This window comes from Aricia agestis, chromosome 8, assembly GCF_905147365.1.
Source record: "Aricia agestis chromosome 8, ilAriAges1.1, whole genome shotgun sequence".
NCBI classification, from domain to species: domain Eukaryota; kingdom Metazoa; phylum Arthropoda; class Insecta; order Lepidoptera; family Lycaenidae; genus Aricia; species Aricia agestis.
This window is the reverse complement of record NC_056413.1, coordinates 8,165,671-8,181,614: the sequence shown is the minus strand read 5'-3', so window position 1 is coordinate 8,181,614 and position 15,944 is coordinate 8,165,671. Positions and strand designations below refer to the sequence as shown.

Sequence of the window (15,944 nt, the reverse complement as noted above, 5' to 3'; positions counted from 1 at the left end):
TGCCGGGGCGGGTCGCTAGTTTATTATAAATGCGAAAGTAAGTAGATACTTACTTTCGCATTTATAATAAACTGAGACATCTGTCTGAGGCAACTCAGACAGATGTCTGAGTTGCCTCTTCCAATTTTGCTGAAATTTGTATCTCCAAATTTTTGATTCCCGGGGAAGGACATAGGATTTTCATTCCGGAATTTACGATTTCCGCGCTATAAAGGAATTGCGGCGCAACGGAATTGCAGGTTCATCTAGTTACCTAATATTTTTCTAAGACGATAGTTGGCAGCTGAGCAAAATTAATATGTACAAGTAACAATAGCAAGCACCTTAGTGATTCCGTCCTTATCTTATGCGTAATACATAAAACTACGCTCGTAACCTTTATGGTAAATTGGAGTAATGGTTCCTTTTAATCTAAGCTTCGGGTACGTTTTCATGCGCCGTTTGTTTTTATATTACTCAGTCTTACGTATAAAGGTACCGTTCCGATCAACGCGTCAAGCGACCGCGGCCGACAAAAAATTCAGTTATAGATTTCATTTTGCTCTACGCTAAATACAAAGCAGCGGGGACATGTGTTGCTAGACAAATGTAGGTAGAAAATGAAGCCTATAGCCAAGTTATAGCGTAGGAGAGCCATGCTTCGGCACGAATGGGCCGGCTCGACTGGAGAAATACCACGGGCTCACAGAAAATCGGCGTAAAACAGCGCTTGCGCTGTGTTTTGCTGGGTGAGTGAGTATACCGGAGGCCCAATCCCCTAACCTATTCCCTTCCCTACCCTCCCCTATTCCCTTCCCATCCCTACCCTCCCCTATTACCCTATTCCCTCTTAAAGGGCATGCAAAGCACCTGCAGCTCTTCTGATGCTGCGAGTGTCTATGGGCGACGGAAGTTGCTCAGGTGACCCGTTTGCTCGTTTGCCCCCTTATTTCATTAAAAAAAGAGCATAAAGTGGCATTTTATTGAATTTTTGTCGGTGGCGATCGCTTACGGCAAGGATCGGAAAGTCACCTTAACATGACTGGGCCTCTATCATGAGCTCTTAAATCCATTCACTTTACGTCGTTATACAGTCAGATAAGGACGTAAAAAGAATGGATTTAAGAGCTCATGATAGAGGCCCTGTATTACTTAACTAAGTTCAAGCTAGTTCACATGCGCGACTTAGCTCGAGGAAGTACTAATGTATCCTGATATAAAAATACTTTCATAGAGATAATTATTATTGCTGTTTGAATTTTGAAATGGTTAGTTTCTATCATTTCTATGTCGTGTCGATCAAAACACCTTTTAAACGTTTTTGATCGTTTGCAATAACGCGCTTTCCGATTGGAGTCGAATATGTACATAAAGGCTGCTTGTTACTTTAGAGTAAAGTGGTGCTGGCCATCATTCAAATTTTTTAATGTCACGTCCCATGACGAAATGAAATTTCGCGCACAGGACTCACTCACATTTTTCAGGCATAGCACGATCGCACGTCCACCGTAGCTACCATGTTTTTTCAAAATTTGAATTGAAATAGATAACCAATATTTAAAAACTTCAGATTATTTTCACTATGTTTGACTTTCAACGAAAGGTTTCCGCTTTTTCATTCATTAAAAATGTCAAAAATCCCACTTGGCAAAAAAAACAGGCAACTCGCGCTGGCTCACCTCAGTGCTCGCGTTTAGAGCGGGCAGTTATACTTTATTACGCGCTCCATACAATGGACTTTCTATTTTAAACATTTTAACAAAACTCACATAACGTTGTCGTAACGCGACGGAAATCCCATATTAAGCTGGAGAAAGCATTTACGAGTTGTTATAGATTTGAAATGGTGCTAATCATTGATACAGATTTTATTGTTTCTGAGAAAACTACTTTTACAGATATATTTTTTTTTCATCTATGGACGCTTCACACCACGTCAGTCTGGCCCCGTGGTAAGTACTGGAAGGACTTGTGTGACAGGTACCAGACAACGGATATATATTTAATACTTTTTATACTATACATAATATATTTAAGATTTTTATTATATGATACACATATTTAATACACATCCATGACCCAGGAACTTTGAAAACACTTCCGTCGGCGGGATTAGAACCCGCGACCCCCGGCTTGAGCTACCAACGCGCTCACCACTGAGCCACAGTGGTCGTCTATATTCGTGTGGGTATTTTTAAGGCCCCATTATATATTCGTCTAAAATGCTGAAGAACTTGTAGCTATGAGCTAAACCACATTGCTCCATTATTGTGTTGCGTTGACCGCAGCGTCTTTGATTTTCATTACTAGTTGCGAGTTGAAAAGCCATGTTGTAAAGAAATGTTGGGCACCAGGTGAAGTAAGTTGAATATGACCCAAGTCGCAACTCGCAACCCTGTCACCGCCTAGTATTGTGATGCCGCGGGTCTAAGTAATGCTGTATTTACACGGGTGGCTAAAGCCGCACGATTTACGGAGCACGGCGAAAGTCGACCTCTAAATGGCAATTCGACTACGCCGCATGCGGCTAAAGCCACAAGCCCCAAAGTCGTGCGGCCAATGGCCGCATGCGGCTGGTGACTAAAATCGACCGTGCAAACGCTCAGTCGCAAGCGATCGCTTGCTGATACATAGCGGAGATCTCGGGCGGCACAGGCGATTTTTGTAGAATGTGTAAACGGGGTGGCGATTCGGCTTGGACAGGCGATTCAACTGGTGACTTGCCGCGCGACTAAAATCGACCCGTTAGTCACCCGTGTAAATCGAGCGTAACGCAGATGCGGTATGCAATGCGTTATTTCTTTCCGACGACGCGAAGTAACGCAACGATTTATAGACGATAATAAAGTCATTAATGTTTGATGTGTCCGTGTCCACACTAAATTATTATATTTACCTATAACGCATGCCATGTTGACTGCGCTATAACGCATGCCCTCGACGAACAGAAAAAGGCACAGTGTGGACAAAGCTTATCAACATTCAACGCACTGCCCAAACCACTGGACGGATCGGGCTGAAATTTGGCATGCAGGTAGATGTTATGACGTAGGCATTTATTATTAGGTATTAGGCAAAGGATCAATTCTACCCCCAAGGGGATAAAATAAGAGATGAAAGTTTCAATTTTTCAAATTTTAAACCGATCGGACGGAGACTTTGATACCTAATTAATAATAACACTTCTTAACGCGAGCGAAGCCGCGAGCAAAAGCTAGTTAATTATAAATATGATACGAATTTCTAGCTCTAACAACACAGATGTTTTTCCTCTTCAGAGCTTTTTAACTAAGTAATTAATTATTGTTTTCTGCCAATACACTTTTAATTAAAATGTTTTCTTGGGATGCTATCCAATTACTTGTAAATAAACAATTCTGGTAATTAGTTAAAAAATAAATTCAAAACATTGTATTTCAATTAGAGAAAATAACAAACAATTATTGAACAGAAACATTGGAAAATAACAAACAATTTTAGAATTTACGTAACAGGAGAAAGATGATTTACTTTAATAAATCAAATTTTCCTGTGTTGCTGTCGACTGTGTATGCTGATTTAATTTGTTCAGCAGTCCGACTATTTTTTTATTTACTACAACTATAACTGTGAAAAATAAAAAGAAATCACAGAGGCCGTAGCCGAAGTCCCTTTCGTTAAAAACGATGACGAAATTCGTTATGAAAATGTATGGCATTTGACATTAGTCTTCTCAAGCGAAGTGTCATTTAGCGATGACTTATGTCAAACCGCATACATTTTGATAACGAATTTCGACATCGTTTTTAACGAAAGATACTTTGTCTAAGGGGCCGGTTATCGTAGTGTTTCTCTTTGTGCTGCTGTCGATGGTTTGACAATAAAATTATCGTTTTCGGTTTGCCGCTAGTTGTTGGATGTTTAATGCTCATCGTTTCTTTAAAACATGCATCATCTAGTTTTACATTTGATAATGTGACCTGCAATGCGTTGAAACATTCCTACGACGCAACACATTGCAAAGCATCGGAGAATTTTTAGACTCTAGAGCAGGGGTTCCCAATCTTTTTCAGCCTGCGGCGCAGTTACACGTGAAATATTTTGTCACGGTGCCCTACTCTACCTAGCTATTACAAAAAGATACATAATAAACAGCTTTAATGATTATTTTAGTTATGTTTAGCAGGTAAATAATAATATACAATTCATATTTAATCATCTACGTGTTTTGTATAATATAATTAATAATTAATATCTATTATATTTAATTTCATTTTATAATATTTGTGGTTTCGGATAATGATGGAGGATTGACTCACGGCGCCCCTCTTGCCTTTTCACGGCGCACCAGCGCACCGTGGCGCACAGTTTGGGAACCCCTGCCCTATAGTCTAGAGCCTACAACAAGCCTGACTCTACTTGCACACTGAAAAATAATTTTATTTATTAATTCCTAAAAATGCAATAAGTATACTTTTTACTTTTAACCGCAAAACGTTCAATGTTCCACCATCGTCATAACAATTTTACAGAAGATATGGTCGCAAATATTTATGCTCGCCCGCCCGCCCTCGTGGGACGAGTCGATCCTTATTGTTCCCTAACGTTATAAGGGACTCGTATTTCCTGTAGCCGGCTCATCGTGGTATTGAGCCATTGTTGCCCGGTTTACTTTTAAATTGTTATATAAATCAGTATATCTGCTGAAATGCGATTCGTTAGTAATGTTTCTTGGACTAACATCTTATTATCTGGATCACTTATTAGTTATTAAAGACATTATGACAACAATATTTGATATGTCATTTGAATGTATTAATATGTATGTATGGCCTGAGTTTGACAAAACATGACCAAAATACGAAGGTCCTGAATCAACTTCTCTGATAGTTACAACATGTGAATATGATATACGCTTGATATTACTTTATGTTTTAACGTTTGACTTTTTTAAACATAATATTAAATCTCCGATTCAAGTGCACCTAATTAACAATAAATTGAATTTGTATTTTGCGTTTCGGTTATGAAATTTCAAATTACATTTAAAATCGGACGTATTTTCCTGTCCTTTGAATAAGTAAGTGTTTTTGAGGAAACATTTTCGGCATTTATCCAGGAGGCAAAGTATTTTCCACTAAAGTTGATATTTCCAGCGACCCAGCAAGATGCTAATTGCGTTACGTGGTGTACCCGAAAGCAAAATTTACTAGCGAAATATACAAATTGTGTGGTTAGATAACATCCCCTCCGGGAGAAATAAGAATATTCATATTGTCGACATGTTTCCTTGTCCTTGTATAATATTATACTTTGAAGAAAAGCGAGATTTAATCTTAATTGCTAAAAACATGATTTGCGTCAAAGGATTTGTGATTTTCGCATATTGAGATATTTTAAGTCAAAACCGTGCATTGCAACGACACGCGTTGCAATACAAATCACAATACAAGACGGTGATAACTTCACTTTCTGTACGTAGGTACTCATCGGTCCGTCCAAACAAACATATGAATTTTTTCATTCAAATCAGAAAATATAATAAAAACTTCGGAGTAAGCAGGCTAGACCTGCTTACTCCGAAGTTTTTAATACCCAGGGCCCAGACTAGCAAATTTTATTGCGCAATATTATTGCCCGCCTAGGCTTCAATCTAATTGTCAAATAAACTGTTCAATAAAGTTGAAGCGTGATATTGCACAATACAATAATTGATCGTCTCGGGGCTGGCTAACTTAACGAAGCAATATGATTTTTTAAATCAATAATCATAGTAATTATTCACTATCAAAAGGTACAAATCAACCGAAAACAATAAACGAAATAAAATTTTAGTATCCAGATATTATACAAATTATTTTCCTTATAATTATTATAAGTTGATACATAATAATATAATATTGGGCACTCAATCAGTATGCGGTTGAGCTGTGTTTGCGGCTTAGAAATCTATCGGCAATTGAATCAATCCATTTATTAACAAGTCGGATTGGAAACCTACAATGTTTGAATTGAATTATCAAGAAATCATATTTATATTAATTGAATTATTAGTATCATCATCAATGTTGTTTGATAATAAATAACGCTTTAAATGATAAAATTATAATACAATGCACTTTTCAATACGAATTCACAGGCAGATAATAATTGACTTATTAGCAGGCCCTTAGACGAGCAATATTATTGCGCAATATCACGTATTGCGTAATATTATTGAACGTTCGGGGTTGATATTAAACATCGCGCGCCTTCAAAATAATAGTCAAATAAACTGTTCAATTTGAAGCATGATATTGCACAATACAATTGATTATACTCTAGGGGCTTATAATTCAACTAGCTGTTGCCCGCGACTTCGTCCGCGTGGACTTTATAGTTTTTCCCGTACATCGATGGAGTCGTTTACGCGCAAATCAGAAAAGTATATTGTGCTCCGCGCAGCTTCGCCCGCGTAAATTAGATATTTCAGAGACATATTAGTCCACAAAAAATAGCCTATGATTCTTCGTACGTATGTATTAACTAAAAAAAGCATCGAAATAGTCCATTGGTTTATAATTTTTTTATTAGCAAATGGCGGAAAAAATTTTTTTTTTAGTTAATACATGTCCTTCATTGATATCAAATCAATTACGTGATAATAAATGAAACAACTTTTTTTTGACAATATTACGTGGATTTCTAGTTTTTTGTTCAAGTTAAAAAATGATTATAAACAAAGTATTAAATTTTTTAAAACTTTTATGGCGTGATCTTGTTAAGTATGTTTATATCAAGAGCTCCACGAAGTGAAAAATTTTACGAAAATTATTCAAACGTTTTCTTTAAAGAACAATGAGGACGGAAGTTCGAAAAAATTTCGTTAGTTAACATTTGTCTAATTTGTTGAAAAATTAACTTTAAGTTAAATTCCCAACGGAAGCAAATTCTTTGAAGTGTTCGGAATACACCATAAGTTTTTGAAAATTTTAAATTAATATTTAATACCTTTAAAAAAATAATCAGTGTGACGTGCTCGGTTTTGAAGACACGCGCGCTACCTAAAAATGCCGCGCGGAAGCTTACTTTCAGCGTTAAATTAAAATTATAAAAAATTGAGATAGAATTCCAGGAGTTGAGATTTTTTTATGAAAATTTCCTCTTCTTTAAGAATCTTTTTTTAAAATTTCTTAAATGTTAATAGTTTCGGAGTTTTTACAAAAAACATAATACCTTTTTTTTTTGCAACCTAATTTGCTTATAACTTTTGCAATTTTTTGTGTGCTAATACACGCTTCCGGTACATTTTTCTAGACGTCTTCCCAAATTTAATGAGCTATCGCACGTATTTTTATGACCCTTATCTCTATATTTCGCCATTCTCAACTTATCGCTTATACTATGCAGTGTGCACATAATATTTCATTTTTTTAAATTAAACTTTATATTTTATGCCAAATTTTAAAGCTTATTTAGCCCCCGGCCCCCCAATTACACAACTTTACCCATAAACTATTTATCATTGATAGGTTTCAGGTTACGTCACCGCATACATAATTTAAGTACTGAGTTATTTAATAACGTAAAATAGAAATAACAATCGAAATAAATCGGAACCCGAATGTAAGATGATACCACGTCTTATAGAAAGACGTTTGAGTAAGCGACAGCGCGATGTAGGAGACGCACGGCGCCATCTATTATGAATTTTTGGAACTAACTCAATTTGAACAAATTTACGCATTTTCACCCCCTTACAACCCCCTATTTCCAGTAAAAAAGTAACCTATGTCCTTTCTCAGGCTTTAGTTTTTAGGCATCTGTTTACAAAATTTAATTACAATCGGTTCGGTAGTTTTGGCGTGAAAGCGAGACAGACAGACAGACAGACAGACAGAGATACTTTCGCATTTATAATATTAGTATAGATATATGACTCAAACGATTTAAAAAGTGACCGCAACGACTGCAGGCGTAGCTGAACTACGTACTAGAGACCTAGACGCGAGTAATTCACTATCGAGCGCTAACTCTGTCAAAAGCACCTACAATAATATATTGTTTGTGTTAAAAGAAGTAAGCAATAAGCTACACTTGTTAGAGTACATATTCCTTTGTTGTCAGTCCCTATAGTCGCTTCTAAAACAAACCCTCAATAAAGTACAAAGTCAAACTTTAAAAGTATGAGAAGCAAAAAAGGCCCTGCATTTTACACGTAAACGCATACATTGCAGTATTGAATAAGTTCAAACGAGCCGTAACAGCCTCTAAAACCTCCTAAGAGGATTTTGTTATAAAGGAATTAGAGGTCGTAAATTCCCGGAAACATAAAAAGCGGGGCTTTTTAAAGTTTCCAGCACGCGTCGTTATCCTCGCATGATATGATGCTCTTTTACGTTCCTCGTAATGTCTCGGAATTGATGATTTGTAACGAGTTATCATGAAATAAAGATAAGTATAGAGTCAAAGAGGTATCATAATAATATGATACCTCTAGAGTCTCGAGTTAGAGATATTAACTCTAACTCGAGACTGTTCAAAACTCAAAGGTGACTGACTGACATGGTGATCTATCAACGCACAGCCGAAACCACTGGACGAATCGGGCTGAAATTTGGCATGCAGGTAGATGTTATGACGTAGGCATCCGTTAAGATAGGATTTTGATAAATTCCAACCCCAAGAGGTTAAAATAGGGGATGAAAGTTTGTATATAATAATAGTTCATAACGCGAGCGAAGCCGCGGGCAAAAGTTCGTTGTACATAAATATCATGTGGTATAAAAAATTACACTTATTGTTTAAATGATCATGACTGCTGAACCTAATGTGATCATAAGGAAACTAATGATGTCCACTGATACGTCGCTAGTTAAACATGATTTGGTTCTAAGATTTGGTTCGGCCCTGGGCAACCCTGTGTTTCCTAAAGTCCGTCCTAGGCGGCGTAGTCTGTGGAGAGGTCACTCCACCTACCAGATTTGCGTGTGTTATGGGTAACAACACGGAAAGTGACAGTCTACCAGTTATAAGTGCACATCCATGAAAAGAGCTGTAACACACACTAATACGCCGTAAATCATCTGACACAGACGTAAAGGCTAATGGTTCTAAGACATGAGTTGTTTTTACTACATGGAATATTCTTCTTCATTATTCGTTCATAGTTCATACAAGATTCCGAGAATCTCATTATAGAAGGTACACAAAAATTACCCTGAGCGTTATGTCCCCTGGAAACGCCATGGAACCCACCTGCATACAATATCTACTAACCTGGCACATGCTCGTCGTTAAAGGTGACTCTGACGGAGTGCGGGCGCAGTACTCGCGGCGTGAAGCTGGCGACGTACTTGTGTCCGCCGAGAGGGCGCACCGAGCTGGCCACCAGTGTCCCGTTGCCGCCGGACACCTCCAGCTCCAGCTGACCTGGACCAGCGGAGCTCGCGTCCACTGGGGGATTAAAATAATCAATACGCTAGGTAGAAATTGGCAAGCATAGACAGAAGTTTTTGCCAATATTTGACTAGAATATTATAGCAGGCTTTATACACTGGGTACATGAAAGACAAACACTGTATGCTATATGCGCCATGATTGGTATTATGAAATCTCTCCACAGTATCCAGTCGAAGTCGAACCATGATATACTCGACTCTTCATGTTCGTATTCGTATCGTATCGTATTCGTATTTAAGAAATAAAAAAGCACTTTTTTTTGGTCAACGCAAGAAATACCAAAACAATACTTTACCTATAAACTCAACAGGTTGTCCTAATATTCCTTTGTATGTAGGCTTAATGATTATACCTTTGATACCTCTAGTGATATCCCTTTGAATTGGTCTGAAAAAAAAAGAAAAAAAGCTCTGGTAAAAACTGAGAAATTAAAATTTGCCATGTAGCTTACTCTTATTAACTATTGTATTATTACTACTATTATCTATACTTATAAAGAGGTATTATAGTTTGTTTCTTTGAACGCGCCAACTTCACGAAATACTGGACCGATTTTTATGTCATTTGGCTTGATATTATAGAGAGGGAGTCCGGACGTAGGCTACTTTTTCTGCGGAAAACGGTTCTTGCGGAGTATCTTATTTAGTTAAGTTAATTAATATTTATGATTTCTCGTAAATAAATCTTTAAAGGGAAAATTAGAAAAATGTGAATAGTACCTATGTAGTAAGAATTGACATCAATAAAGGCGGACTACGAAGTTTGAAAAGAGCACTAAATGGAAAAGTTTTGAGGCAGTCAAAGGAGCGGAAATCCGAATACGTTCATTTACATTTCAGGCGATGTTTAATTAAAATAGAGCCATTCATGTCTTTATTTTATAGAGTTATATGACATTTATTTCCTTAAACACATGCAATTAACTTTTAAGCGACGACTTTAAATGTCGCACTTATTTTTTAAAAATCTTTATAATTATGGAGCCCATTAGACAGACAGATTCGCACAATCTAAATTTGTATGTAAATTAATGGTATATGCTAAGTACTGACATGCGGTTTTGCTCGATAGTTTTACTCCAAATCAAGTAATAATTATTGTGTGGACCGCAAAACTGACATCTAGAAGGCTCGCATCGAGCCGGTTTGATGGAATGAAATATATCGTTTTAGAATAAAACTATCGAGCAATGCTGAATGTGTGGACGAAAGCCCGCGGGTTTTGTTCGACATTATGGCTCGATCGAGCAATGTATGTGAGTACTTAGCTATAGAGTTTGACTATGGAGTTGTCTAGAAACACAGTTACCTGAATCGGGCGTGTGTGGCGTCCGGCTCAGTGCGGGCCCCCCCGGTCGGGTCGCGGGGGGGCCTATTGGATAAAAAAGACTGCTGCTGCTGTTTCTCCTCCACACTGCTGTACGACGAGTCGCGTACCACGTACGAGCTTTCCCGCACCTCGCGTTTCGTGATCTCCTGCTGCAATAAAGTTTAAAAATAATAGAAAACACGCTTTTTTCGAATTCACTTTTTAGGATTCCGTAGTCAACAAGGAACCTTTATAGTTTCGGTCTGTCCGTCCGTCTGTCTGTCTGTCCGTCTGTCTGTCCGTCTGACTGTCCGTCTGTCTGTCCGTCTGTCTGTCTGCCGACAAAATGGTACATAAATCTTAAATTTTTTTTTATGGTTCCTCCCCTACACATCAAGCGGGGATGATATTTTTTTTTCGCGTCCACCCCATCGTGTGGGATGTCGTTGGATAGGTTGTTTTACAAATATTATATGAGTATTCATAGATCATTTTCCGATTTAGGAATCCGTTTGTGAAATATTAAGTTTTAAAGTGGAAAAAAACGTTAGAGTCCAGTGTCCCCACGCTTCTACCAGCTAAACGGTTGCTTCTGGAAATGTGAAAAAATTCACGGGAGTAGGAAACATGCTGAATTTAAAAGGCAAACTATCACGGCTAAGAAGACTTCATAAGTTATTGAGTAATAGTCGATCAACTAAAAAAAAATATTCGGCGAAGTATAAAGGAACTTTTCGTTAAAATTCCTTTGAAAGTACCTGAGATGATGTTGTTAGTACTCGTATTGTAAAACAAGTTATAAAATATGTACATACAAACATTTTAAAAACTAGTGGTATTACGGAACTCTATATTCCGCGTGGCCCGACACGCACATGGCTGGTTTTTTATTTCTTTTTAAAAATCATAGCATTGCCATTGGCGCTTGATTGTTGTTGTTGGCGTCTGCAATGTTTCGAATAAATTAGACTACTGGAGATAGGTAAAAATCTCGCTCACAGATTTCGTTATTTCCGTTACATACATTAAGAGGATACCACAGCGGCTAGAGAAATGAAAAAAAAGTACGTGTAATATCTATAGTTGTCTCCCTTACCTCAAGCCTATACCGCAGAACGCGATAGAGACAACTGCAGAAAATCCAGAAAATCAACGATTCGTTGTCCCCTGATTCCTTCTCCAAAACTTAACCGATTTAAGTACTTTTTTCATTAAAGATTAAAAAAAGGCTTGAGCTGTGTTCCTATGTTTTGCTTTTTTTGTATAATCTATCCAAATCTGTTTTCTGGACGTTTGAACACAGTGGAAAATCTGGCCATTTTTTTGGGTTTTTGAACGTTCATATCTTATTTAATAATTAAATTATGAAAAAAAAGAAAACATAGGGACATTGTATTAGTGGCCGTAGATATTCAGGAAAAAAATTATAACTCTACTAGCATTATCCAGGGAGGAAACAGGGGACAACGTTTGTATGGAAAAAATGGCGGTGTGGAATCCTCTTAAACAAGGTGTAACAAAAATAAGTGATAATATTTTAGGGTGTGTATGTATTCCTTATAGAGAGTTCACTGTGAAAGTAGCAGCGCTGAAAGACCAATTTTTTTTTTCACTTTAGTATGGGGAAACTCGTTACAAAAATGAAAAAAAATGGTCTTTCAGCGCTGCTACTAAAGGCCTAAGCTAAAAAAAGCGAGTTATTGAAATTATTTAAGTAAAATAATTTTGTTCATAATGTAAGTAAATAATAAATAGACTACCGGTTTCAACCCCGATGAGAACAACTGATTATATTAAGAAACTGGATAAGTTAAGCTTTCGCCCTAAGTTGGTCACGTGGTCACGTGGAGTTCTGATTACCCCTAAAGGAGGATCATCAAGGAATTTAAGATAAATTCCACATAAATTATTACTTCGTCTCAAAGATTTTTTTACAACAGAATATCTTGAGCAAGGTAAAAGATAGTTTTTTTTGTTCATCAATAAATAAATAATCTATTCGCGTTTTAATCTAATTTGTGTATATTTTCAACCCAAAGTGAGTAACGAAGCATGAATTAGGTTATTCAATATACCATGATAGTAGGCTTTTTGCCATCGTCCTTTACAGCAATGGAGCAATCGACCCCTCAGCGTCGAAACAGCACTTAACTAAGCAACGGTTCTGCGAGTGTGACAGGCAGTTTAATCACTGTCTTACCCGATGCCCGATGACCTGTTAACTTAAACCGCAATTGGCGGAACTGCGATATCTCTACGCATTTACAATCTATGTGACTCTCATATAATATTGTTATTTGTTGTTAAAGTTAATAGCAAAAAGAAAGGTCTTAATCAAAATATTTTCACCAGTTCCGATAGCGAATTAAGATATTAAAAATGTATGGGATTTGAAATAAGACGCCATCCAGGGTCTCACTTCGCTATTTAAAATAGCAAATGCGTTTTGACTAAGAGCTGGCGCGCACTACGACTTTTTGTCGCGCGATTATTTTACCGATTGACCAAAATTTAAATAAAATGTCACTTTATGAAATAGGCTATAGGTTTCATTTTCTACCGACATTTGTCTAGCGACCCATGCTGCCGTTGCTTTTCAATGGCATAGAGCAAAATGAAAATTATTTGAATTTTTATAGGTCGGTAAAATAATCGCGCGACAAAAAGTCGTAGTGCGCGCCAGTTCTAAGGGTCAATTCAGACCGCAACGCGACGCGTAGATACATTTCTAAATTAGTATGGATTTGACAGATTCGCAAGACGTCTCACGCTGACGACATCTGTCAAATCCATACAAATTTAGGTCGCGTCGCGTCGCGCCTCGCCTCGTCACGTTGCGGTCTGAACTGATCCTTAGGGAGCAGTTGATGATAACGGCCTAAATATTGTAACTATTTTTTTCACTTAATACTGCCTTCAAAATACGGTGTAGGGACTAAGGGGTCCACTTAAATACCATCCAGCTACTACTATGCATTTTCCAATACATAATAATGTTATTATTCTCTGCTATTACTATTAGGCAATTCAAAATGATATAAATCCAAAGTAATATAATTTTATGAAGTCCATTACTGTTTCGAAATGAATGCAGAGGTAGGTACATAATATATTTGTTGATGGTTGCATTTGCCACAACATACAAACACAATTCTCTCTTAATAGACATCAGTGGACAAATACAACTATGATGAAATTTAGCTGCCTTTACAGCGTACGATTACTGTAAGGATAAGATTTTTTTTTAATGAAATAAGGGGGCAAACGAGCAAACGGGTCACCTGATGGAAAGCAACTTCCGTCGCCCATGGACACTCGCAGCATCAGAAGAGCTGCAGGTGCGTTACCGGCCTTTTAAGGGGTAAAAGGGGAGGGTACGGGAGGGAATAGGGGAGGGTACGGAAGGAAATAAGGGAGGGTAGGGAAAGGAAAAGGGTAGGGGATTGGGCCTCCGGTAAACTCACTCACTCGGCGAAACACAGCGGAAGCGCTGTTTCACGCTGGTTTTCTGTGAGGACGTGGTATTTCTCCGGTCGAGCCGGCCCATTCGTGCCGAGGCATGGCTCTCCCACGTCAATATTTTCATGACAATAAATTTTTGCCTTGATGTCATCAAAGTATTAAATAATAACAACTAGCTATTTGACCGAGCTTTGCTGAAAATCGTATCGTATATATATATATATATATATATATATATATATATATATATATATATATATATATATATATATATATATATATCTCTGATAGGACGTGTAAAAAGTAATAAAGGAACCATTCTCAACATATTGCGCTTAGTTTCATTTTGCTTAAGTACTTTTTTTTATATTATTATATTGTGGTGAGTGGTGACGTTGCCGTGGTCTTATTGCACTCAACTAGCACTAGATTCCTATTACCCCTCACGTCGTCCCAATTACTATAAATGTGCCGTAATCATGTCGCGGTCCGATGTCCTAATACTAGCTTACTCGACAGTCGACTAGTATTAGAGTCCAAGTCCCGCTTGCCGTTAATATCGAATCATAATTTGTAGTAGGTACTCCATTTAGGAGTGCTTAAGCTAACCCGACTATCATTCGATATCAATCGTATCGTAGTCGCTCATCCTAAAAGGTTCACTTACCCGACTAGTATAGGAGTCCGAGTCCCGCTCGTCGACCAACCGGTCGAGGTGTCGGTTGAAGGAGTCTCTGGAGAAGTCGCTAAACTTGTTCAGCTGCGTGTTGCGCTGCGTCTCGCGGTCCAGCGTGCTCTGCCCGAAGCTCGAGTCGAGGCTATAATGTTTTATTGCGTTAATATTTAATGTCTTATCGCATATTGTAAATGGAGTTTTCTGCTTTAAGTTTGTTGTATGTAGTTGTAGTGCTGATGCACTTATAAATAATCTAGATCTTGCTGGTTCCACAAAGTTGCTTGCAGCAATAAAGATGTAGATATGTAGTATATTTACAATAAGTAATAAGATTATTTATAAAATTTACAGGAATAATAAAGGAATATAATAGTTCATGACACCGAAAATATATTTACCGATTCAGAAACTTTGCATATTTTATGAGCTAAAACGTAGCTGCATTTCGTTTTTAAAAGAAAATGCGCTCTAAAATCGTATCGTAAATAAGTAATAAAACTCTTTGAAAATATTCTCTTTTGTGGAAAATGTCGCTAATTTTTATTTTTAGTTTCTATGCGGGCGAGTATCACCTTCGGTAAAAGCAATCAGCGTCCAATAGAGTAAGGATTACCCAATCGAGTCGGACTTTTGTTTCAGAATAATATTTCTGTACGCAAATAAATATCTTTATAAAGGATCGAAGACTGCCGAGCTTCATAAAGTATTTATCGCGTTTTAGTGTTCGTCGAAAAAATACTTAAGAGGGAAATGCAGTTGCAGTAGAATTTAAACGAAGAAACTATTGCCATCAAACTTCACCCTGCGCCAGCACGTGTATTGTGATAGAGACAGATACAGTAAATCGAGGTAACGTAGTCCTCTGATTCCTCCTTCAAAATAGAGTCTATCTAATTATTATTTTTATGAATATCTTCAGGAAGAGTGAGTCTATGCCTCTACGTTTTTATTTTATCAGATCTTTCTTTGTTTTATGTTCGGTGGATTGGCGAGGTACGGGGCATTCATTTTTTGCGATTTTTCAAGGGTCATATTTTTCTTATTTATTAGTAAGAAAAAATCGAACGTAGAGGCATAGTTTTAACAGATCCTAATATTG

The 15,944-nt window shown here is 37.4% G+C and overlaps 1 protein-coding gene across 2 annotated transcripts in view; it reads right to left on the bottom strand.

Moving 5' to 3' along the window:
* Positions 1-15,944, bottom strand: part of LOC121729811 (filamin-C) — a 149,398-nt gene that overhangs the window by 65,212 nt on the left and 68,242 nt on the right. For both annotated transcript variants that reach the window (XM_042118440.1, XM_042118441.1), the window contains 4 exons: positions 14,837-14,987; positions 10,708-10,877; positions 9,695-9,786; positions 9,217-9,393 (listed from right to left, as the gene is read on the bottom strand). In XM_042118440.1, coding sequence (XP_041974374.1) covers positions 9,217-9,393; positions 9,695-9,786; positions 10,708-10,877; positions 14,837-14,987 — 590 coding nt within the window. The remainder of the gene's footprint in view (positions 1-9,216; positions 9,394-9,694; positions 9,787-10,707; positions 10,878-14,836; positions 14,988-15,944) is intronic.